General features: G+C 35.2%; 2 protein-coding genes across 3 annotated transcripts in view; both read right to left on the bottom strand.

Moving 5' to 3' along the window:
* Nucleotides 1-16,331, bottom strand: part of LOC128549503 (uncharacterized) — a 31,191-nt gene extending 14,860 nt beyond the window's left edge. The window contains exons 1-4 of one of the 2 annotated variants that reach the window (XM_053526233.1): nucleotides 16,274-16,331; nucleotides 5,689-5,765; nucleotides 3,960-4,107; nucleotides 2,183-2,392 (exon numbers count right to left, since the gene is read on the bottom strand). In XM_053526233.1, coding sequence (XP_053382208.1) covers nucleotides 2,183-2,392; nucleotides 3,960-4,071 — 322 coding nt within the window. In that variant the 5' untranslated portion in view covers nucleotides 4,072-4,107; nucleotides 5,689-5,765; nucleotides 16,274-16,331. Of the gene's footprint in view, nucleotides 1-2,182; nucleotides 2,393-3,959; nucleotides 4,108-5,479; nucleotides 5,579-5,688; nucleotides 5,766-16,273 lie in introns of those variants that run through there. The other variant, XM_053526234.1, reaches the window with a different exon arrangement.
* LOC123544733 (uncharacterized) lies at nucleotides 10,916-13,085 on the bottom strand. The gene is made up of 3 exons (XM_045330797.2): nucleotides 11,884-13,085; nucleotides 11,581-11,675; nucleotides 10,916-11,397 (listed from the first exon to the last, which is right to left on the bottom strand). The coding sequence occupies exons 1-3, from the start codon at nucleotides 13,070-13,072 to the stop codon at nucleotides 11,062-11,064; spliced, it is 1,620 nt and encodes a 539-aa protein (XP_045186732.2). The 5' UTR covers nucleotides 13,073-13,085; the 3' UTR covers nucleotides 10,916-11,061.
* Nucleotides 16,332-20,174: the final 3,843 nt, after the last annotated feature.

Consider the following 20,174-nt stretch of genomic DNA (forward strand, 5'->3'; position numbering starts at 1 on the left):
GAATGTTAAAAAAAATCTTGGGGCACTGTGTATTTATTTAATTTCAAAAACGAAGGATTTGCTAAAATAACCATAAAATTTAAGTTTAAATACTTCGCAAATCTAAATCAAATTCAAATTCAAAATGGACAAACAATTTTTAATATATGGATAATCTCAGAGTATGTGTAAACCACAGAGACTGGATTGATAAAATTGCATTTATAGCATAAGATAATATGTTGAATGCACTCAATTTAGTCTCAATAGTATTTCAAAAAGGTATTCTTGAGATACTGTTCAAATCTAAATTTATATTTAGTATTGTGGCAATTGGTCTGCTGATGCGTCAAGTGTGGTGTGCTGTGGGTTGTGTGCTTGTCACCTTCCGCTTTCAGCCTCCACCGCTGGCTAGCCTTCTGGTGAAAAAGGAGCCGAGTGCGTAAGTCTTCCCTGCCAGTACATAGCCTCTCTGCAGACAAGCCCTTTTGCAGTGCCTCCGAGCTGGCGCCACACGGTAACTGAGCACCTTGCGGCCTCAGACAGAACTGCAGGGGACTCGGAGGAGGTCTGCCCCCACACATGTGGCATGCCAGGCCCACCGGTGTGTGGACACGCCCTGATGCTTATGAACAGACCCCCAGCTATGGGAAAAATAGCCCCTGTGTTCCCAGGATAGGGTTTTAAGACGGAACTAAGGGTGAGGTAACCCCGAAAGAAACCTAGAGAGTTGAAGACAGAGGTGCTGGGCCATTGGCACTCTCTTAACCAACCACAGCACCATGCAATATCGCTATGCGCGAACGATAAGAAGAAGAAGAAGTATTTGTAGTGTTTTGTAAGTACATGTATTTGTCGTAGAAGTATTCAAAAGTGTTTTTCAACCTCATGATTTTGTAAATAAGATAAATACTTTTATCATATCATTAAACATTCCGATTGTATTTGTTCTTTTCAGACAGTGGTGGTGTTTAGTATAAGTGGATGGTATTGGCCTATATATACAGCTTGATAACCCTTAAATTTTTAGAACTGAATGGTTTGTTTTCATAACTTTACAAATCCTTGATCATTTTATACACTTCTCGAACCATGCTTTGTAAAAATTGTTCCGCTTGTTACTTTCATCAATGAATTTTTCTAAATGATTTCTCTGGAAATGTTTATAATGTTTGTGTTAGAGCAGCTTGATATCGTCTTAAAGAAAGCGAGGGCTGAGCGCGAAACTATTGTATCTTGTTCTTTATTCATATACAGTTACAATAGTTTCGCGCTCAGCCCACGAAAGGTGCTCTTGTTAAAAGTGTACTTTATTCAATGGGAATTTCCATTGAATAAGACGTTTTTCAGGCGTCTTTATCGTCTGACTTAAATTAGTTTCAACCAACTACCATTTATTGTATTTACTAACGTCTGCACATCAGTCCTTTTTAAACCACCATTATTATAATCTTTAATAAATGTATTGCGGATATTTTGTTTGGTCTTTTGTCCTTTGAATTGAGACATTGAGTTAGTTTGGAAAAATGAAAAATCTGGACGGTTAAGGGATAAATAAGTTTTGGCAGATTTTTGTTACTGTTATTTTTCCGAACAAACTAAAGTTATGTTCACATGTATTCCTATCCTTTAGGTATGCATTTAATTATTTTCAGATTTGCTTTTATAATAATTCAATTTTTTTCGTTTGGTTTATGTATTCTAAAGTTGTCGATTGGTCTGATGTCCATTTGAATCGTGTGTTTGTGATGACGTCTTGTGTACGAGAAAACAGAACCACTGCCTTACCCGTGCATGCTTTTAAGAGGTGTCAAAGTTACCAAACGCTGATAACTTCGGATTATATATTTTGTTTTCTGATTAAAATATACGAATTTACTTTTTACTTTATTAAAAAGTATAATTGTTCTTAAACAAAGACTTTATAAATCCTATTTCGAAATTGCGAGTCAAATGATAAATAAATAAAGAACTGTCTAGGATTTTAAATTAAGAGATATCCAAAGGGCGGGGTCAATATCGGTCTTATATCACAAATGATCTCTTAATACAACATACTTTGTTCTTGAACAACATAATTATAAAGGATCTGAAAATTTAGTTTCTTAAATGCAAATGGTCTCTGAGTAAACGTGGTCTCTCGACCATATTTGACTGCATTTATGCTTATCTATGGTATCTCAATATCTCCCGTTCTGCCTACCTTCTGTTTGCCGTTTCGCTGCATCAGAATCTGCAGCCTGCTCCGGTATATTAGGTGAAACTGGTCCAGAGACATCTTCATCCCCTCTAACGCGAACAATTAGAATTGCATTATCACCTTGGTATTCTATTGATTCCCCATCCAACTGAAAGTTGTCTTCAGTTTCAAATGTGATTTGGTCGCTTATATCAATTTCGAATTTCCTTTTACCTTGAAATATAAAGAGCTTTTTAAGAAACCTAACCTGGCAAATAATGGAGATTTTAAAAAGTTTCAGTAGTTACACCAAATCCAATTTGAGTTAAAAACAAGAGATCACAGAGAGATCTTGGCGCCCACCACTGAGCCATTTTTGAATGTTCCAAATTTCAAAACTTGATCAATGTCAAAATCAAGGTCAACGTTCATTTTGGTACACAAAACTATGCATGTGGTCCATGCATGTGGTCAAAATTTGAAGCTATTGCTTGAGGAATGTGAAAGTAAGTCACTAGATCAATTTCAAGGTCAAAGGTCATTTCTGTACATAAAACTATGCATGTACTTCAAATTTAAAGGCTGCATCTTGCGAAATGCGAAACAGGTACTAGGTATAAATCAAGGTCAAATTTCAATTCAGAGCACAAAACTATGCATGTCGTCCAAATTTGAAGCCTGTAGCTTGGAAAATGTGAAAGTAGGTCACTAGGACATTTTCAAGGTCAAAGTTCATTTCGGAACACAAAACTATGCATTAGATCTAAATTTGAAGTCTGTATCTTCAAAACTGGGAAAGTAGGTCACTAGGTCAAAGTCAAGGTCAAAGTCTATTTCTGTACACAAACCTTTGTATGTGGTCTTAATTTGAAAGCTGTAGCTACAGAAATGTGAAAGTAGGTTACTAGGTCAATCTAAAGGAAAAAGTTCATTTCGGTACATAAAAATATGCACGTGTTCCAAATTTGAAGGATATAGCTTGAGAAATGTGAAAGTTGGTCATTAGGTCAAAGTCAAGGTCAAATTTCATTTCCTAACACAAAACTATGCATGTGGTCCATATCAAAATTAATGTGAAAGTAGGTCACTAGGTCAATGTCAAGGTCAAATTTTATTTCGGTACACAAACCTATGCATGTGGTCCAAATTTGAAGGCTGTAGCTACAGAAATGTGAAAGTAGGTCACTAGGTCAAGATAAAGGTCAACTCATATCAAGGTTCATCTAGCCACTCAAAACTATACATAAGGGCCAAATTTGAATGTTGTAGGTTATGACAAGAAGATTTTTAAAGTTTTTCCCTATACAAGTCTATATAACTAAAACATGTGACCCCCGGGGCAGGACCATATTTGACCCTAGGGAAATAAGTTGGACACTCTTGGTAAAGGACCACTAGATGATGCAACACACCAAATATCAAAGTCCTAGGCCCTGTTGATTTGGACAAGAAGATTTTCAAAGTTTTTCCCTATCTAAATCTATGTAAATTATAAAAATAAACAAAGGGCTATAACTCACTCAAAAATTGTTGAACCAGTTTGATTTTCGGGGGACACAACTAGGGTATCAATACATCATTGCGACAAAGTTTGGTCAAAATCCCCCATGTAGTTTCTGAGAAGATGCGATAACGAGAAATTGTTAACGTAAGGATGGACGGAAGGACGGATGACGGACCACAGACGCAGAGCGATTTAAAAAGTCGTTATGCGTTTACACGAAACCCAAGTATGTTAAAAACCAACTATGTAAAAAACAGACTGCTAATAACTGATATGTATAGTAATCGATGGTCTTACATGTTTCCTCAAATGATTCGAACGTTTTGTAAATCACAAGATGTTTCCTCTTCCCTGTATCGTCTTGAACCTTGAAAGGCTTTCCCTTCCTTGCGTTTTCAGAACTTTCCATCCGTGACGATTAGCAAATTGATGTTATGCCGTGGGGCTGAAAAAGAAACACATTTTACGATTATTTGTTTGGTAGTAACAACTGGCAAGCTAAGGTATAAAAGAGGTGGTTTTGTTCATTGTAAACTTGAACAGGAATATAGTTGCACAAGATGGTAATCTATAAACGAATTTGCATATCTTTCCAACACCTATGGGAACTAAGTTAAAACCTTCATTTGCAACATTAGTATTAGGCTCACTTGATTAAAAAACTTTGCAAAAGTTTGCGACAGACACAACATTTACATCATATATATAACTAATGACTGTTTCGTCATTTGGACTAAACCTACTGAAACCTACCGCAGAATAACTATAAACTATTGTGTTTCCATGGTGGAATGATGGAAATTATACATGGGATAACCTTATTTTCATACAAAAATAGAGAATATACTCGTACAGTGTCTACTTGTTTCAAAGTTACAAAATCATAGTAAAATTAATGAAGCCAAGACTTGGTGTTTACTACCTAAAAGTTTTATAGAATTAATGTAGCTCTATACACAAAACTAGGGTTTAGACCATACACTGTTTCTACAGTATAAGACATTAAGTTAGATGTGCTTTTCAAACTTTAATACATATTTAAACACAAACTGACTGAATAAAGAAAAGCTCAAACGAGTTAGTTTTTAAGCTGTCCACATTCTATTGTGTAGTGTACCTGTATTATAACTGTATTATCAGAATATTTTTCAAGACGTTCGTGTGAGGGAGAAAGTAGGTTGCGGATTTCAACCGACATTTTCCTTCAAACAACAGACATGAAACATTTCCTAAAATTCTAATAATGTCAACCTAAACAAACATAAGTATACCATGTAATTTAGCAAGATGTATTAATCCGACTGTTTCAAATACGGCAACTAGGAATAAAGAACGTATGTCGTCACTTCTTAAAAGAAATTATCCTAAAACTATCAATTAAAATGGAATCACTAAAACACCTAAAATTCCAAGAGTGACACTACTTCGAATAAAGACATTATCACATAAAGACACAAAACCTTACGTGTCTACCCTTGAACCATTACAGTTATAATAAAAAAAATGGTTATGCTCTTGTCACACTGAAAGGAAAAAGTTTTCGAAAATTCAGAAGTTATTGTATTTAAAAGGAACCGGCGATCACAGTACCTCAATAGACCACTGACAAACGCCAGGTCTGCGATGAATTCTAAAACGGTAGCACAATACCAGCATATCAAAGAAAGCTACTGCAACAACTTTAACTGCAATTTATGTTACATAAATGAAAGTGTTTTAGCAAAGTAGTATGCTTTGAAATGACTCGAAGCTAGCCATAATCATACTACACTAGTCTCTCAAAATAACAATGCATCAAACAGCTGTAGCATATTTACCTTGACCAAGAGTCAAGATTCGATATATCTATCTACAAAGGCAGTGAAATCATCGTTTGTGAATCAGTTCGGATCGGCTCTTGCTTTCATGTTACAATCCTACAAAATAATTATTCAAATGTAATCTGAATTTCGGAAACAGATCAGTAACAAGTACAACATACGACATTTCCTATTCAAAGAGTATTTTGTATATTATTTGTACTCACATTAGAGCGTCTAACAGTCCGCTTGTATTACATGTTATTAAGTGTTACCGTCAGGAAAAAGTTAATCTTGATCAACTTAGACAGTCCTACGACTTACTACCATATCTATGATTTTTACCACTTTTCTTGGACTTAATTAATACCTAGGTGATTATTGCCTGTGAAACCTGAAATCAGTTTTTCACCGCAGGGAACCACGGGGATCCGCTGACTATCATTACCACACATGTTATCTCGGGGTAATTACCAATAGATACAAGATAAGGATCAAGTAACATTTTATTGTGCCATTTCATATATAAATACAAGCAATTGGAAACTAGTCTACTACTATATACATACAAATATATATATATTAATATTAACAGGTATTTTCACAGTGTCAGTAACTGTCCCATACTTTACAAATATTTTAATTCAATAATTGTCCGATTATGTATAAAATCACTTATTAGGATTAATTAATGTATGTATCAAGATTTTTATCAAGTAAATAATTTTAAATCATTGACAAATATGTTATGTTTTTGTCATTTTCTGTTGCCATCCATTGAAACTGCATGCCTGTATGGTTGTGAAAAGCACGGAAGGCTAAGCAACTAAGCATTTGTGTTGGCACGTTTTCTCCTGAAAAAAAATACATGTACATGGTATTTAGTTGACAAAGATGAAATGATAAAAGTTTTGTTTTAATGTCGAAAATTAAGCTTTGTAGAACATGTTTCAAGGCACTGACCTCCAGATTTAGGCTAAAACAACATGTTTCTTTCAAATTGAAGTTCGGTTATATAATTAACATTAGCATATGATGTTTCGTTTATAAAATATTTTATAAATGCCAAATAAAGAAAAATAGATGTGGAGGATTTAGTGTTAAGTACACGTTAAATAGGCCTTTATGTATAGATATTTTCATTGTAAAAAAAGTAAATTTTAAACAATTAATTCTCATGTGTTCCCGTAACATACTAGTACATTCATTAATAGGAAATATAGTATTAATTTCCAGATATCTAATCAAATCTTATATTTTTGTTGTCGGATAATCTAGAATTTAAATATTATAAATGTTTTCATGCTCATAATGCAATATTGAGACGGTAATTTTTTAACATAAATATGACAATTCATTGCAAAGTAGCTATAAATATTTGTATACGCCCAAGGAAACGAACATTGACTGTCCGTCCGTAAAATGTGTCAGGAGTCATCTTATAGTTCAATTAAATTTGTGGGAATGTTTATCACTGTATGTAGTTGATGGCAGCATAATTTTTCCTTGTCGAATAAAAGATGATCGATGGGCAGCAATGTTTTGATTCAGTTAATGGTTTTCTATCAGAAGTCATATCTCGGAGATTAGAGATAGGTCTCAGAGATTAAAGTTTGTAGAAATTATTATTATTGTATACAGTTGATTTCCGCACATTGTTTCTGAGTCAGATTCAATTGTTCAACTAGAGGCTATTTTGGATTTTAAAGCACTTTTACGAAAGACTGCGTAGCAATTACGGCCCTAAGTCATATCTCAGAGATCAGTAAGCCATTTCCATTAACTTTGTCGAAATATTTATCATTAAATAAAGTTGATTCACTCGTAATATTTTTTTCGGACTGGACCCAAGATGGCCGACTTGTATACATTTTTGGATTTTAAATAAGTTGATCGATGCACGCGTACATGTTTCTGGGTTAGATACAAGATGGTAAACTGGTAACCATTTTGATTTTAAGTACTTTTCCACTACCGATACCACTCCTAATAATGTTACATTATAGAATTATTGACTCTTGAGCCATTGGATATGATGTAATATTCACCGGAAGATGGCAATATTGACCGAGGCGATAGCTGAGGTCAATATTGCCTTCTTCCGGTGAATATCACATCATATCCAATGGCTCAAAAATCAATGACTGTTTTATTATATGGGTTCAGGTTTATGAATAACTAACAAATATTTTTGCAACATGTTTAAAGTTTGAAAGTAACAATAAATGTGTGAAAACTTATTAAAGATTAATTAAATGAAGACACTTAAAATGCCTGGAATCATTAGTGCGTGTATACATATTCTAATCGCTGAAATATATTGTAGATGATTTAATTTGAGCATTTTGGTCAGTTATCATTGGCTGAAGTAACGCCTGTAGCTGATGATTTTCCACTGTTCATGTTGTAACTAGAGTCAATGTCAGTTCAACTTCCATTCTATTTTTTAGAAAGTAATGTTTAATGGGGAAAACCCACAGTAACCATTAAACATGAAATATATTTTGGAAGATGAGTGGTTTCGGCAAATGAAGTTCAGGTTATTTTTAGAACATATAATAAAACATAATGTTTCATACCTTGGTGTTGACCCAACTTGTGGAATCTTTCTTCTGCGACCTTTCTGTGGGGTTTGATCCATCTTCCTTTTTCTGGATGCTGTCACTTTAAGGTCACTGACTTTCTTGTGGAGTTCTGTTTGACTACGCGTGAAACAGCTTTCAATATTTTCAACACGAGCCTCTGGTCCAAGGTCATACTCAATTTGTCCCTCGGCCATCTTTTAAAAAGTTTGGGAGGGGAGAAGAATGAGATCCTAGCGTCAGGAAATATTGAATGAGACAGCCTATATTTTTTCCAAGTTGCTCGACGGCAGTTTCGGGTGGCATCCATGACTGAGGAGTTTTAAACGGTCCCCTTGATTTCGATAACGGCTGGATGGAAATCTGTCTTACTTCTGCGTAGGAGAAGTCCGTGAACTGGAGCGTTTTTGGACAGTATAAAGCCTTAATAAGAATTTTATACAGAGTGATGTCTAACTGGATCTGAAGCTTTTCTCTTTGATATTCAAACTGAAAGAGACCCTGTCTGAAACAGTCGTGATTCATGAACATTTCGATTGTGGTGTTATGAGTAAATCCATGAAATTTCGGCAAGTAGTCATTTCCTCCAAGGCTTAAAGCAAGAGCCACCTTCTGGCAGATGAATGGATCTTTCCAAGCACTTTCCAGCAGTTGGATGATTCCCGTTATGTTATAGATATCGTGTACTTTTCCTGGTTTTTGAAGAATTACGAACACATTGCTTTTGAAGTTTGTGGAATCTTCACATCTTGGCCATTGATATGCCAGGGCAAACAGATGCAAAACAACAGAGTCAATATCACCTGAGGTAACAATGCTTGCACAAGACTCGTGTGGTTGGACTGTATTCTATCAGCCAGTCAATCTGTGCCATTTCTGCTTCTCCTTTGGTTTGTTTGATGTGTTCCAACACCTTTACCTCTGGTTCCAGTTGATTTGGGGAAAATATTGCACGAATTGGCTTTGTGTATATGAAACAACGACAATGGGTTTCATTGCAACAACATTTGGTAATTTCATATTCACTGTCTACGTCTACTATAAGAGACACTGGAATGTTCAGTTTCTTCACGTTACGAGCCAGGTATGTGCTAATAAGTTGTTTCCCTTCATTTGTAGTTACTATGGTCTTCTTGTCAAACTTGTCTGTGGTAAGGATTTCGTCAGATGTTTTCAGATGCGTGATCGTTAAATTGTTTTTCTTTTGTCTCTGAGAACGAGTGGCTGCCTTGAAGTCATCTGGCGTGAAATGATATTTTTCTTCACAAACTGCTATTTGCTTTAAATTTGGAAAGTGGTGTTTGTATTTCATAATGACTGCGTTCTCCACAAACTTGATGTATTGTGATCCACTTGACGACACTGTTTTGAATTTAACGCCAGCGAATTCAATTGTAGCCACAGTAATTGCATCGAACATTGGTGCTGTGAGTGATCCTTTAGCAAGGTACACTAATTGTCTGTCTTCAAGAACTTTTTCGACATCTTCAACCTCTGAACCGTCAACTTTTTGTATGCTTGTGGAAAGCAAATTGATCAGAGCATTTTTAATCCCACTCGATTTTTGTACCTTTGGCTTGGAACAATCGGGCTTGACAATAGCTTGACATGCGTTCATTTCAGAACTCAGACAATCAATTCGTTTTGCTTCCCTCTGCACAAACTTCCGGCGTTTTTCTTCCTTCACTTGCCTTCCATTGTCATCAGCTGTTTTTGTTGATTTCTTGTTTACAGTTGTCCTCTTTATTGTCACTCCTTTTGCTGATTTTAATTTTTGAAGTAATGGCTTTGGTCCCTGTACTTTGCTTACATCTGGTGCATCTGACCTCTGACATCCAAACATCTGACACTGCGCAATGTACTTTCGAATTAGATAGTCACCTATTTTCTCAGTATTTTGGTCAAGGAATGATTCTGCCAACGTTGGTCTATTAACATCATACACATTGCAGATTTTCTCATTTACCTCAGTTGAAATTCCACCTTGGCGTAGTACTAGACCAACTATTCGCAATATGTACTTCAAGTCAGTACCAGATATGGTTGTACCAAGAAGCTCCTCTTGTGTCTTTCTTTCATTGATGGGTTTTTGGATTGACATTTCATGGATTTCATTCAGTGAATCAAGTAAAGACATCCTTGGAACAATAGCGCCTGTACTGGATCCAGCTCTGAAGGCTTTAAGAGCTACCTTGTGGTCAATTTCACGTTGGGTATCCAGTGCAAAGTTAACTTCACTCCCTTTGATCGGTGTGGTATATAGGGTATGTTTCATGTTTTTGTAGTACGGTCCACATTTGAAGTATTCATGAAGAAGTTTGGTTGAAAATGCTGCATATGAGGTCGCACCATTCAAAAAGGAGAAAGGAAGACTCGACTTCACGGCTGCCAACAGCAAGATATAGCCATCTTTTCCACCTAATCGCTCTGCCAGACTAATTGCACAAACTTCTTCTGCGTGTTTCATCATATCCAAATGTAATGCAAAAGTGCCGTTCTTCCTGCTTCCTTCTGTCAAGAAATTTTCGAAATCCTCCCAATGCCTCTGAATGAATTTGTAACTGTCCATCTCCATCTCAATTTCTGTTGTTGTTTGATCTGGTAACGTTTGCATGAATACACAAAAGAACGCAATATTTAGGGCAATGGCCAATCGTCTTACATATTTCGTGGCCATATCGATGTGATCTGCAGAAATCAATGTTTTCCATTCTTGAAATTCCTCATCACGCATGTACTTTAAGATATGAAGAAATCCAGCGTCTTTATATGCACTACATAGAATTGTTATTTTCGATTTCCGTAGATGTAAGAGGGGGAACTCCGGCAGGAAAATACAATACTTCTTGTTCATTTCCTGAAGTTTCAGCAGATTTGACGAAATTTTGTTATCAGGACCGAACAGAACTTTATGTGCTTCACTGTGGTTGTTATCAGACTTGGTAAGTACATCGTCAAGGACCTCTTTCAGTTTTTCAATGTCATCATCTCTTCCTAAAGCTGGTGGAGGGTGCCGTGTTAGGAGTGTAGGTGGTTTGTACTGCTGGAAACCAAGGTAATCGAGTAGGATTCTTCTTTTGCACTATCAGTATCTCTTATTTCACTGCTGTCGATTTCGTTTATGATAGAAACATCAATGATCTCTGACATTTCATTTTCGGGCATGAATTCACCTATAAACAAACTCTCCTCAACATCCCATGGTTCATACGACAGACCGGCTTCATCAATCTCAATGTCATCCAGATCTAACCCCCTAATATCTTCATTAACATCTTCTTCTGTTTCGTTTATTTCACCAATCCTTTCCACATTTTCAATGAGTACCATAGCTTCACCGGTCGTCGTATCTTCCTAAATGAAATGTAAGTATTTTTTAATCAAATATGTGAAAGGTATTATGAATAAGCATATACATGTACAGATATGCTGTATTTAAAGATATACTAGTTAAAGCTATTTCGCTATTATTCGGCATTTAGAGTATTACACATGCATGATAAATTGACAGTAAGTGAAATATCCATCAGATCTTACCTCCAATTCTGGCATATCATCAAGAAGAAGTGAAGCAAAGGACATGTCCAAGTCATTGTTCTGTGGCCTGACAGGTGTTGTAAGGTGCAGCTCTTCTGCAAAAAAAAGATGCAAGGCATACTTAAAATTTGACCGATTTTGTCTTACAAACTTTTAGATTTGTTCAGAAGTTTAACCACACATATTAAATCTGTTTGTTCCGTTCAGTTATATCATATAGCGTTAATATCAATCAACTTGGTATAAAAATCAAATCAAATGATGTTCGGATATTGTTGTTGGATATAATATGAAAATTAATACCTTCTAATATCTGCGTCCATAAACGTCGACTACCAAGACAACATAGTTGACGAAACCTTCCAAATGATGACTTTTCCTCCTCTGACAACGACAAAATGTATGTGTCAATTTGATCTTTCTGGAGGTGGGTGTCCTTCTTGCATTCGCAAATGTTTTGGGACGTTTGACAGCTACTTTCATGCCACGTTTCTGTCTCAATCGAATCTATTGGAAGTCCTTTAACAGTGATCGGGAGAGTGCATATCTGCATTGATCTGTGTTCACCCGGATTGGGGTCACCGTGATATTTCATTCTGACCAAATTGTCCATCATTAAAATCAGAATGCAGCCTCGCAAATTCACCAAATCTGTTTTTGTTCCAGCAGAAGAAGTGTAAGTCAATGGATATTTCTTCAAGTACGTATTGTAGTATGTCAGCTCAATTTCCGACTCTTGTTTCAGTTTCCTTTCTGCAGTTCTCAAACTTTGTGTAGCCCCAGCTGTTGATGTCACTTGAAACACTGTAGAAATACATTGGAAGTTCATGGACAGTTCTTTTGTTTGCATCTCTTGAACAATGCCGTGATATTTCTTGTTGTGTATATTCAGCAAAATATCATAAAGGCTGTAGAAACGTGAGTATTTATTCTGCAGAAACATCTCAAGATTGTCCCGTTTCCTCAAGCTCTTTGGATTTAGAAATGTTTCGAAGAGTATTTGGCAGATAAGTGGTGATTCGATGTACCATTCGTTTAGAACATCAAAAGATTTCATCGACAGGGGCTTCAACAGATCAGTACCATAACATTTTGAACATTTTTCATTGTTTCTTGCGGAAATTTCCTCATAATCACAACTGATCCATTTGTAGACAACATTTTCATTCATTCGACCACAAACAACATTGTCACGCATTTGAAAGCGCATGAAATCGCCATTTTGCTGCTCATAATGTTTAAATGTTCCTTTTTCAAAGAAGAGTATTTCTGCACAGTTCTCAGTGTGTTTATTTAGAATGAATGAGTTTATAAGCATGGATATATCCTGTAGATCTGATGCAGACGCCTGTGTTGTTTCAACATACACATGAATTGATGGGGCATGGCTGCATTTTTTAGTGCAATCAACACACACAAGTTTTTCAATCAGATTCTGGTCTGGTAAACTGTCCAGCAACTGAACTTCCAAAACAACTGGGCTGTGACGCATAGAGCCATTCAAACTAACTGTCTCCTCTCATTCTGTTGACTCCTTTCTCTTTAAACGTCGCTCTATTTCAATCTTTGACTCCTTTGATAGTTCTTCTGCTACACTGCTAGCATTCTGTAATGCTTTCAGAAAATTCACTTTTTTATTGAACAAACTTTCATATGTTTCTTCAGCAATGTTTGTAATATTATGTCTTCGTGAAAAATGTTGTTCGAATAAACATATTTTCCACCACTCTCGAGAATCAAAGTCATTTCTATACTGGTAGTGAAGAGTAGGTATGTCATGTTCAACTATTTCAACGTCAGCTAATTTATCTAAATAACCTGCCTTTGCCACACTCAGATATATGTCTTTAATACACTGTTCTACGTTTGTGGAACTAAGGACTGTCTTCTCTATTTCATTTGTAACATTTCTGCAAATGTTATAGGAATCCGCATGCGAAAAACAGAAATGCAAAAGTATTTTCACACTGAATACAGGATGATCTTCTACTTCAAGAACACTTTTACAATTTCTCTTAAACCAATTTAAAATATTGCTTGATTTTATTTCATTTTCATCAGGGAGCTTGTTTGTTTTCAACCACGTTCTTATGTCAGAGAATCTTATCAAATGTCTCCCAATTTCGTCTACAATAACTGGTATGTCTTTCAGCGAAGGTATCTCAAATCCCATTTCTGTTTCTTTTCATTTATCGTCATTTTCTGTGAAAAACAAAACAAACCGAATAGAATTGGCAGTTTTCATTAATGTATAAAGATAACATAGTTTTAAAGCTTCTGAGATGACATGAAATAGAACACATGATATTGACGTCAAATTTTTATTTCAGACGTCGTTGACGTCATCAGTTTTACCAGAGTTTTATAAAAAAAAATATACGCATGACTTGCCAACTACATTGTAGTATAATGGAGCAGGAATATTGCATTTAAAATGAATATATCTCACAGACTAATGAACTTGGGTAAAGTTAATCGCTTCCGGTTGAAACCGGTAGGGAACTTAAAAATCAGACTGAGGTTCCCCAGGGCTGAGCCATTTTTTTCAATAAAAAGTCAATTCAGTGCTTTGATTACAACAAAGGGAAACTAGAGCTGCTTTAAAAAGGCGTATGTCTCCCAAGACTGCCAAATCATTTGAATAGAATTTTTAGATAGGACGATTAATGTCCGAGTGTAAACCCCACTCCCTACACATTCTTAATTCCGAAACAGACTTTCAGTACTTTGATTATCACAGACAACCCAATCAGTCTTTTAGTGCTTTGATACAACCAAATTACACTTTAGTGCCTTGATTACCAAATACAGTGCTTCAATGGTCAAAGTGCCTTGTCCGATTTGGCTACTTATCGAACTTGACCGAGGACTTACGGGCAAACACATTGTGTTCAAGTTTGGTGAAGATCGGATAAGAAATGTTCAACATAGAGTGCAGACAAGATTTGTGACAGATGGACGGACACACAGGAGTAAATCAATATGTTGGTGTGGGAGTCATAATAATTTATTTTTAAGTTCCATGGGTCTAGACACTCTCACTCGCATACGGGCACGAAATTTGTTTGTTATTAACAAGTCATTTATTAGATGCTGAAAAAATCCAAACTACAGACAGTCTCTCTTTAATCTAGTGTTTTCCCCAGGTGCGCAAAATTAAAGCGCTATAATTTTGAAAAGTTTTGAAATTCAGCGCTTCATTTCATGCATTCTGGGGCATTTTAGGAGCATTTAAGAACACCTTTTCCACTGCAATTTTTTTTATACAATATACCCCTTATTTTCACATTTTTATTAGCTCATCTGTAAAACTTAAGAAAAAATAATAAAGTTTTCATTAAGATAAAATTCTTTGTTTCTTTAAGATAATTAACATAAATATGAATTACGTCGAGATCATATGTAGTAGCAGCTACACTTTAAATGCGGGCCTAATGCTGCCTTTTTTTAAAAACTATTTTCTTTCCTTCTTCTCTTCTTTTATATATATAAATTTTTATTTTCTAGGGAAGTGGAGGGAGGGGGGGGGGGGGGAAAGGGTCTGGGTCCCTGAATTCCCTCTCTGGATCCACGCCTGATTAATCATGCAAAAATATAGCAGTTTTAAATAAAATTTTGCAGAGAACACTGATGACATATAAATTACGGACTACATATTTGAATTAGTTTATACTAATTTGTTTTAGCTTGATTGTGATGAAACCTTTCAAGCTTATTGGAACCATTCTCGAGTCCACTTCCTCGAAAAACAAGTACTTGTGTCATATGAGAAGTCATGGTCATGACCCAAGCGGGGCTGGAACCCAAGACCCCTGGATTGAGCGACCGACACATTATCAACTAGACCACCTCTCCCCTTGAATACATGTGTAAATCGTGTGCAACATCACAATGTATAACGCTAATGAGTTTTATTCCTTATAGAAACATTTGTTGATCAAAATTATTATTAATACGCAATTTTTCTATGGGTATCAATAAGGTCTTTTTTTTTTTCTTTTTTTTTTTTTTGTTGGATTTAACGTCGCACCGACAAATGATAGGTCACGTTTATTTGTTTCCTACAAAATTGTTCAGCAACTAATATTGAATGTCGCATAAAATGAACATGATTTTATTTTTAAAGAAAACTAAAAATATATTAACAGGTCTCAGCCTGTTTTAATGTTTCATATATTTCTTCATGTAAGTATTTAGTGTCTGATGTATCAACAACATGATAAATTTTAGTAATAAAAATACTTACCAGTATCCTTGTCTGGATTTTAAAATCATCGAATCTAAGATGTATCTCTGGCCACACATTGTATCTAAGTCTTTAAATAAAATCACATACACCGGCTGAAACTCAATATAAAGAGTCTTTCGTACATATTCTAATTGAATCATGTAATTTCTCATTATTTTGCACTAACCACTTTTAACTGTTTGACATGTTCTTACATAATGTCTCATTTTGATTTCATATATTCTTTTTAACATAACATCTGGAATGTCACAAAATAAATCTATTTTATTTATTATTTCCTGATTCTTATCTCAGTGTGCACATGGTACAGCACCCCGAAACAGCACTGTGCTGACCCAGCATGATAACTGGAATTTTATTAGTGGTAGTCTATTAACCTAATTAGTGGTACTGATAACTAGAGCATCAGGATGATGCTGGATTTGTCTGTAAGTCGTAGGACTGTAGATATGAAACTGAAATTCTAACTAACATAATTCAAAAGCAGAAACGTATCATCAGCAATGTTCATGCACAATCTGATGAGTATTCAAACAAACAAATGTATTTATAATGATTAGATAAAAGAGTGGGTCATTACATAAATGACGAAACTGTGCACGCCTGGGAGCATGCTGTTCAATATGTTCCAGGTTCACATGCTGAAACATAAGGACATATAACATTTGCAACTAATAAGTATTGGGTCCTTTCTGGGATCTTAACACTCTCCAAATGTCCTTCTGTTTCAGGATGTGAACCTGGAACATATGGAACAGCATGCCCACAGACCTGCGCTTGTGTCGAAAATAACGCACAATTGTGGTGATTTTGCCATTGGCCGTTCAAAAGCGGTAGTCTAATGTGTTCCTTCTTCGTGTATGTATCTCTTTGTTACTTCTATATTATAACTGCATCCGTTTGTGCATACGTGCTCAGTCATTGTGTAGTACGTGTATACAAGTACCTATACTAATGTTTCCATGTGGAGTGCTATATATAGGCTGTTTCTGTTGAACTTTTGTCCTTGGTTTTTTTTTTACCAAAACCTACATGGGACACAACAAAACTCGTATGATTTTAAACCAATGAATGTTATTTAGAATGCGGATGTGTACATCAAGGTATATCATTCATATCATTCTCTGGGCTTATTTTGCAGATCATTCTCTGGGATTATTTGTGGATCGCCATTCTCTAGATTTATTTACGGATCATTCTGTTGGCTTATTTGCGGCACTGGTTTGATTCAGTATAGATTCTTTCTGTTCCTTCCACTTAATGTTTATATGAAATACAGTTACGTGACTGAACAAACCGGGTCTTCATTTATTTTGGTTATTTATAAAGATTTTCCTATTTTGGGACAGAGCATATATTTATAATTATACTTATCAAAACAAAAGAATAGTTGCTGTAAATCATATATCATCAATGAAATAAATTAAAATAAATGATTTGGGCAATTGTAGAAAAATTAATTCTTACAGTTATTTGTTAACAGAGTGATGCCGTCTAGGCTATAAAAACTTTGATAACACTAATTATTAAATATTGTGCCTAGTCGACGGAAGTACGTGATAGTAGTCAAACATTTTGGAGTAACCTCCGCTGATCTTCAATTTATTGACAGGGCCTCAAATCTAATCTTTCATTTTTACGCATTAAATAGGCGTTTAGTAGGTCATTTGTCGATGTACTTGTAGCAATCTATTGTTTATAGAACAATATGTATTAGTGTAAGCAAATAGTGATATCATATAAATGAATAAATCAATAAACCACAATAACCTTAACACGATATGTGTGACTATTATAAATAGTCGTTTGTGTTTGTCTAAGGCTGATATTGAATTTTTATCATTCGAAAAAGGTCACATTGAGATTTAGCAACACTGTCCTTTCAAACATTTTTATTTCATTTTAAACACTTCTAACACTGTTTTGTTTTTCAAACCAATTAGTAAAATATTAAATCGATTGCTTTATGGTTGGACGCCTTGCTTTCCTCATGAACGACTCCATGATCACACTGACCATAGCTTGATCAGATCAACTGGTTCCAACACTGTTTGAGAGGTGAATTGTACATAGAACAGATGGAGAAAAATGGCCGATTTTATAAATTTCCGGTCTTGTAAAGTATGATTTAAAGGAATTTCTACCCGTTATATAAAGAATTGAATGGAAACGATGGATGCATCTGGAGCGCAAATGTCTCCGTATCCATTTAGCGGAGATTTAAGCCGTCTATGCAAACACCTCTCTTTCGAAGATTAGTCCGCAACGATGTGCAGTGTATGCACATTCCATAACGCTGAGAATACGACGCCTTCGCCTAAGCCAGCCATGCCGGTAACCTTGGATAAATATCTTACGTTAGAACATGATTAACACCCTTTCTAATAATAAAATTAGCTAAAAAGTATCTAAACATAGCTCAGGAAACACCCTGGCAGTAACATAAGTTATAAGAAATATGTGACATCTTTAGAGTTATCACCTGAACTCTGTAACATTTGAAAAATTGGATACGAAATTGTTAGATAGTGGTTTATGTTTGCAACTTTGCACTACAATTAGGCTATTACGTGTGTGGTGAGGATGAAGAATGTGAATGAGTAGATTAATATATATGAATAAGCAAACGATTTCGATATTTTACTCAAAATGTCTTGATTCCAAAGAAGTGGCGCTGATTATTAGACTAAACAGGTTTTTTTTCTGACCCATAGCAAAAAAAAAAAAAAGATTAGGCAACCTTGATCATCAAACATTAGTTTTACACCCCATTCTCTCTTTTTAAAGATACATTATTACCATTTTGTCGACCGATTCCTTGTTTTGTCATACAGATTTCAGAAGGACATTGTAACGTTTTCTAGGAACACCGTAACAGTTATCAGAGGAAAACATGACAGGTTATCAGAAGAACTCCATCCTTCGTGTAACACTCTCTTGTAAGACTTCCTGAAAGCGGAAACGGGTCAAATTGAATCAAACTAGTATTTCTTAATCTAGCATGTCTAACAGCATGCAAATGGAAAACAGCTAACAAATTATACATTTTGATGGGCGATGGCGATCAGGACCAATATATGTTTGGCTGGTCGCGAAGGATTTGAATAGCATGGTTTTGGCTGTAACAAGCATGTATACTTTGTATGCAAAAATCTATGTAATAGGCCTAGAGCTGGAAGGTGAAACCCTCCCCCCAACTAGGGATTTTTGTAGACCTCATTATTTATGAAGCCCCTTGTATATAGATCATATTTCTGAATTCTGCCATCTGGCAAGCGGGTTCTCTATGAGTTACAGCCTGTTATTTACGTTACCTTAACAATTATTTATATGGTAGAAACAACCAAAATCATTAGCAAGTGGGTTTAGATATATGCAGAATATGCTGTTGTCAATGTTCCCGCTTTGTTTTGTTCTCTAAATCGATCAATTTATTTTGTAATTTACGTTACCATTATGTTTTATAAAAATACTCATATAAATTGATTCAGTAGGTTTAACTGTCAGAAAATATCAGATATGTCTAAAGTATAGTATTTTCAGATGCACATTACATTAGTATTTAAAAATTTATCGTTCAACGGTTTTAAGAACGAGTATGTTACCATTATTATATACGTTACTAAAATTCACGATATAATATTTTCATTTCTCAGTCAATAGATTGCTTATGTAATCCTTGTAATGATGTTCAAACTTAGATAATGCTAGTATCTTATCAAGTTCGAACTAGTTTGATATAGAAATGCATATAGCACAACACTGATATTGTAACCTACGTTACGATACTGAATGTGTATTTTAGTAACTAAAAAATACACTCAACCGCTTATCTGTTTAACCAAATAAATCCACATAAATCAAAATTGAGAAACAATTTAGTTGCGGAGTTCAGTCACCTAAGTCGTCATAATCACTGTCTGCTTCGTATATGGTGTCAATTATATCGGTCATCTCAACTTCTTCATAGTCATCATAAAAATCATCAGAGTCACATGTGCTGATGTGTCACAAATAATCTCAGCTAGTTCTTGAAGTACTACATTATCGGAACACTAGTCATATTTCAACAAACTTTCTGATCCAAATTTCTATCCACTTTCATCTACTTTTGGTAGAATTGGATAAATTGATAGTTCACACGTGCACAGTGGAAATAGACTCATATCCATACCATTATAATTTTATGTACTCGGGACATTTCCAGCACGTACTTGATACTTTGCAAGAAATATGTCATATATAAGTTTGTTGATGTTATTGTATTCTTTAATCCATAGATTGCACCGACTATATTTTCGATGCCATTAAATAGGACATCAGATCAGTGAAGTGTATGAACTAC

Source organism: Mercenaria mercenaria, chromosome 16 (assembly GCF_021730395.1).
Source record: "Mercenaria mercenaria strain notata chromosome 16, MADL_Memer_1, whole genome shotgun sequence".
Classification (NCBI taxonomy): Eukaryota; Metazoa; Mollusca; class Bivalvia; order Venerida; family Veneridae; genus Mercenaria; species Mercenaria mercenaria.

Excerpts from the sequence above, each read along its gene's own strand:
- LOC123544733 (XM_045330797.2), bottom strand. The coding sequence starts at position 13,072 with ATGCGTCACAGCCCAGTTGTTTTGGAAGTTCAGTTGCTGGACAGTTTA. Across the intron at positions 11,676-11,883 it reads ATGGACGCAGATATTAGAAG|AAGAGCTGCACCTTACAACA; the intron begins GTATTAATTTTC and ends TTTTTTTTGCAG. Across the intron at positions 11,398-11,580 it reads ATGATATGCCAGAATTGGAG|GAAGATACGACGACCGGTGA; the intron begins GTAAGATCTGAT and ends CATTTCATTTAG.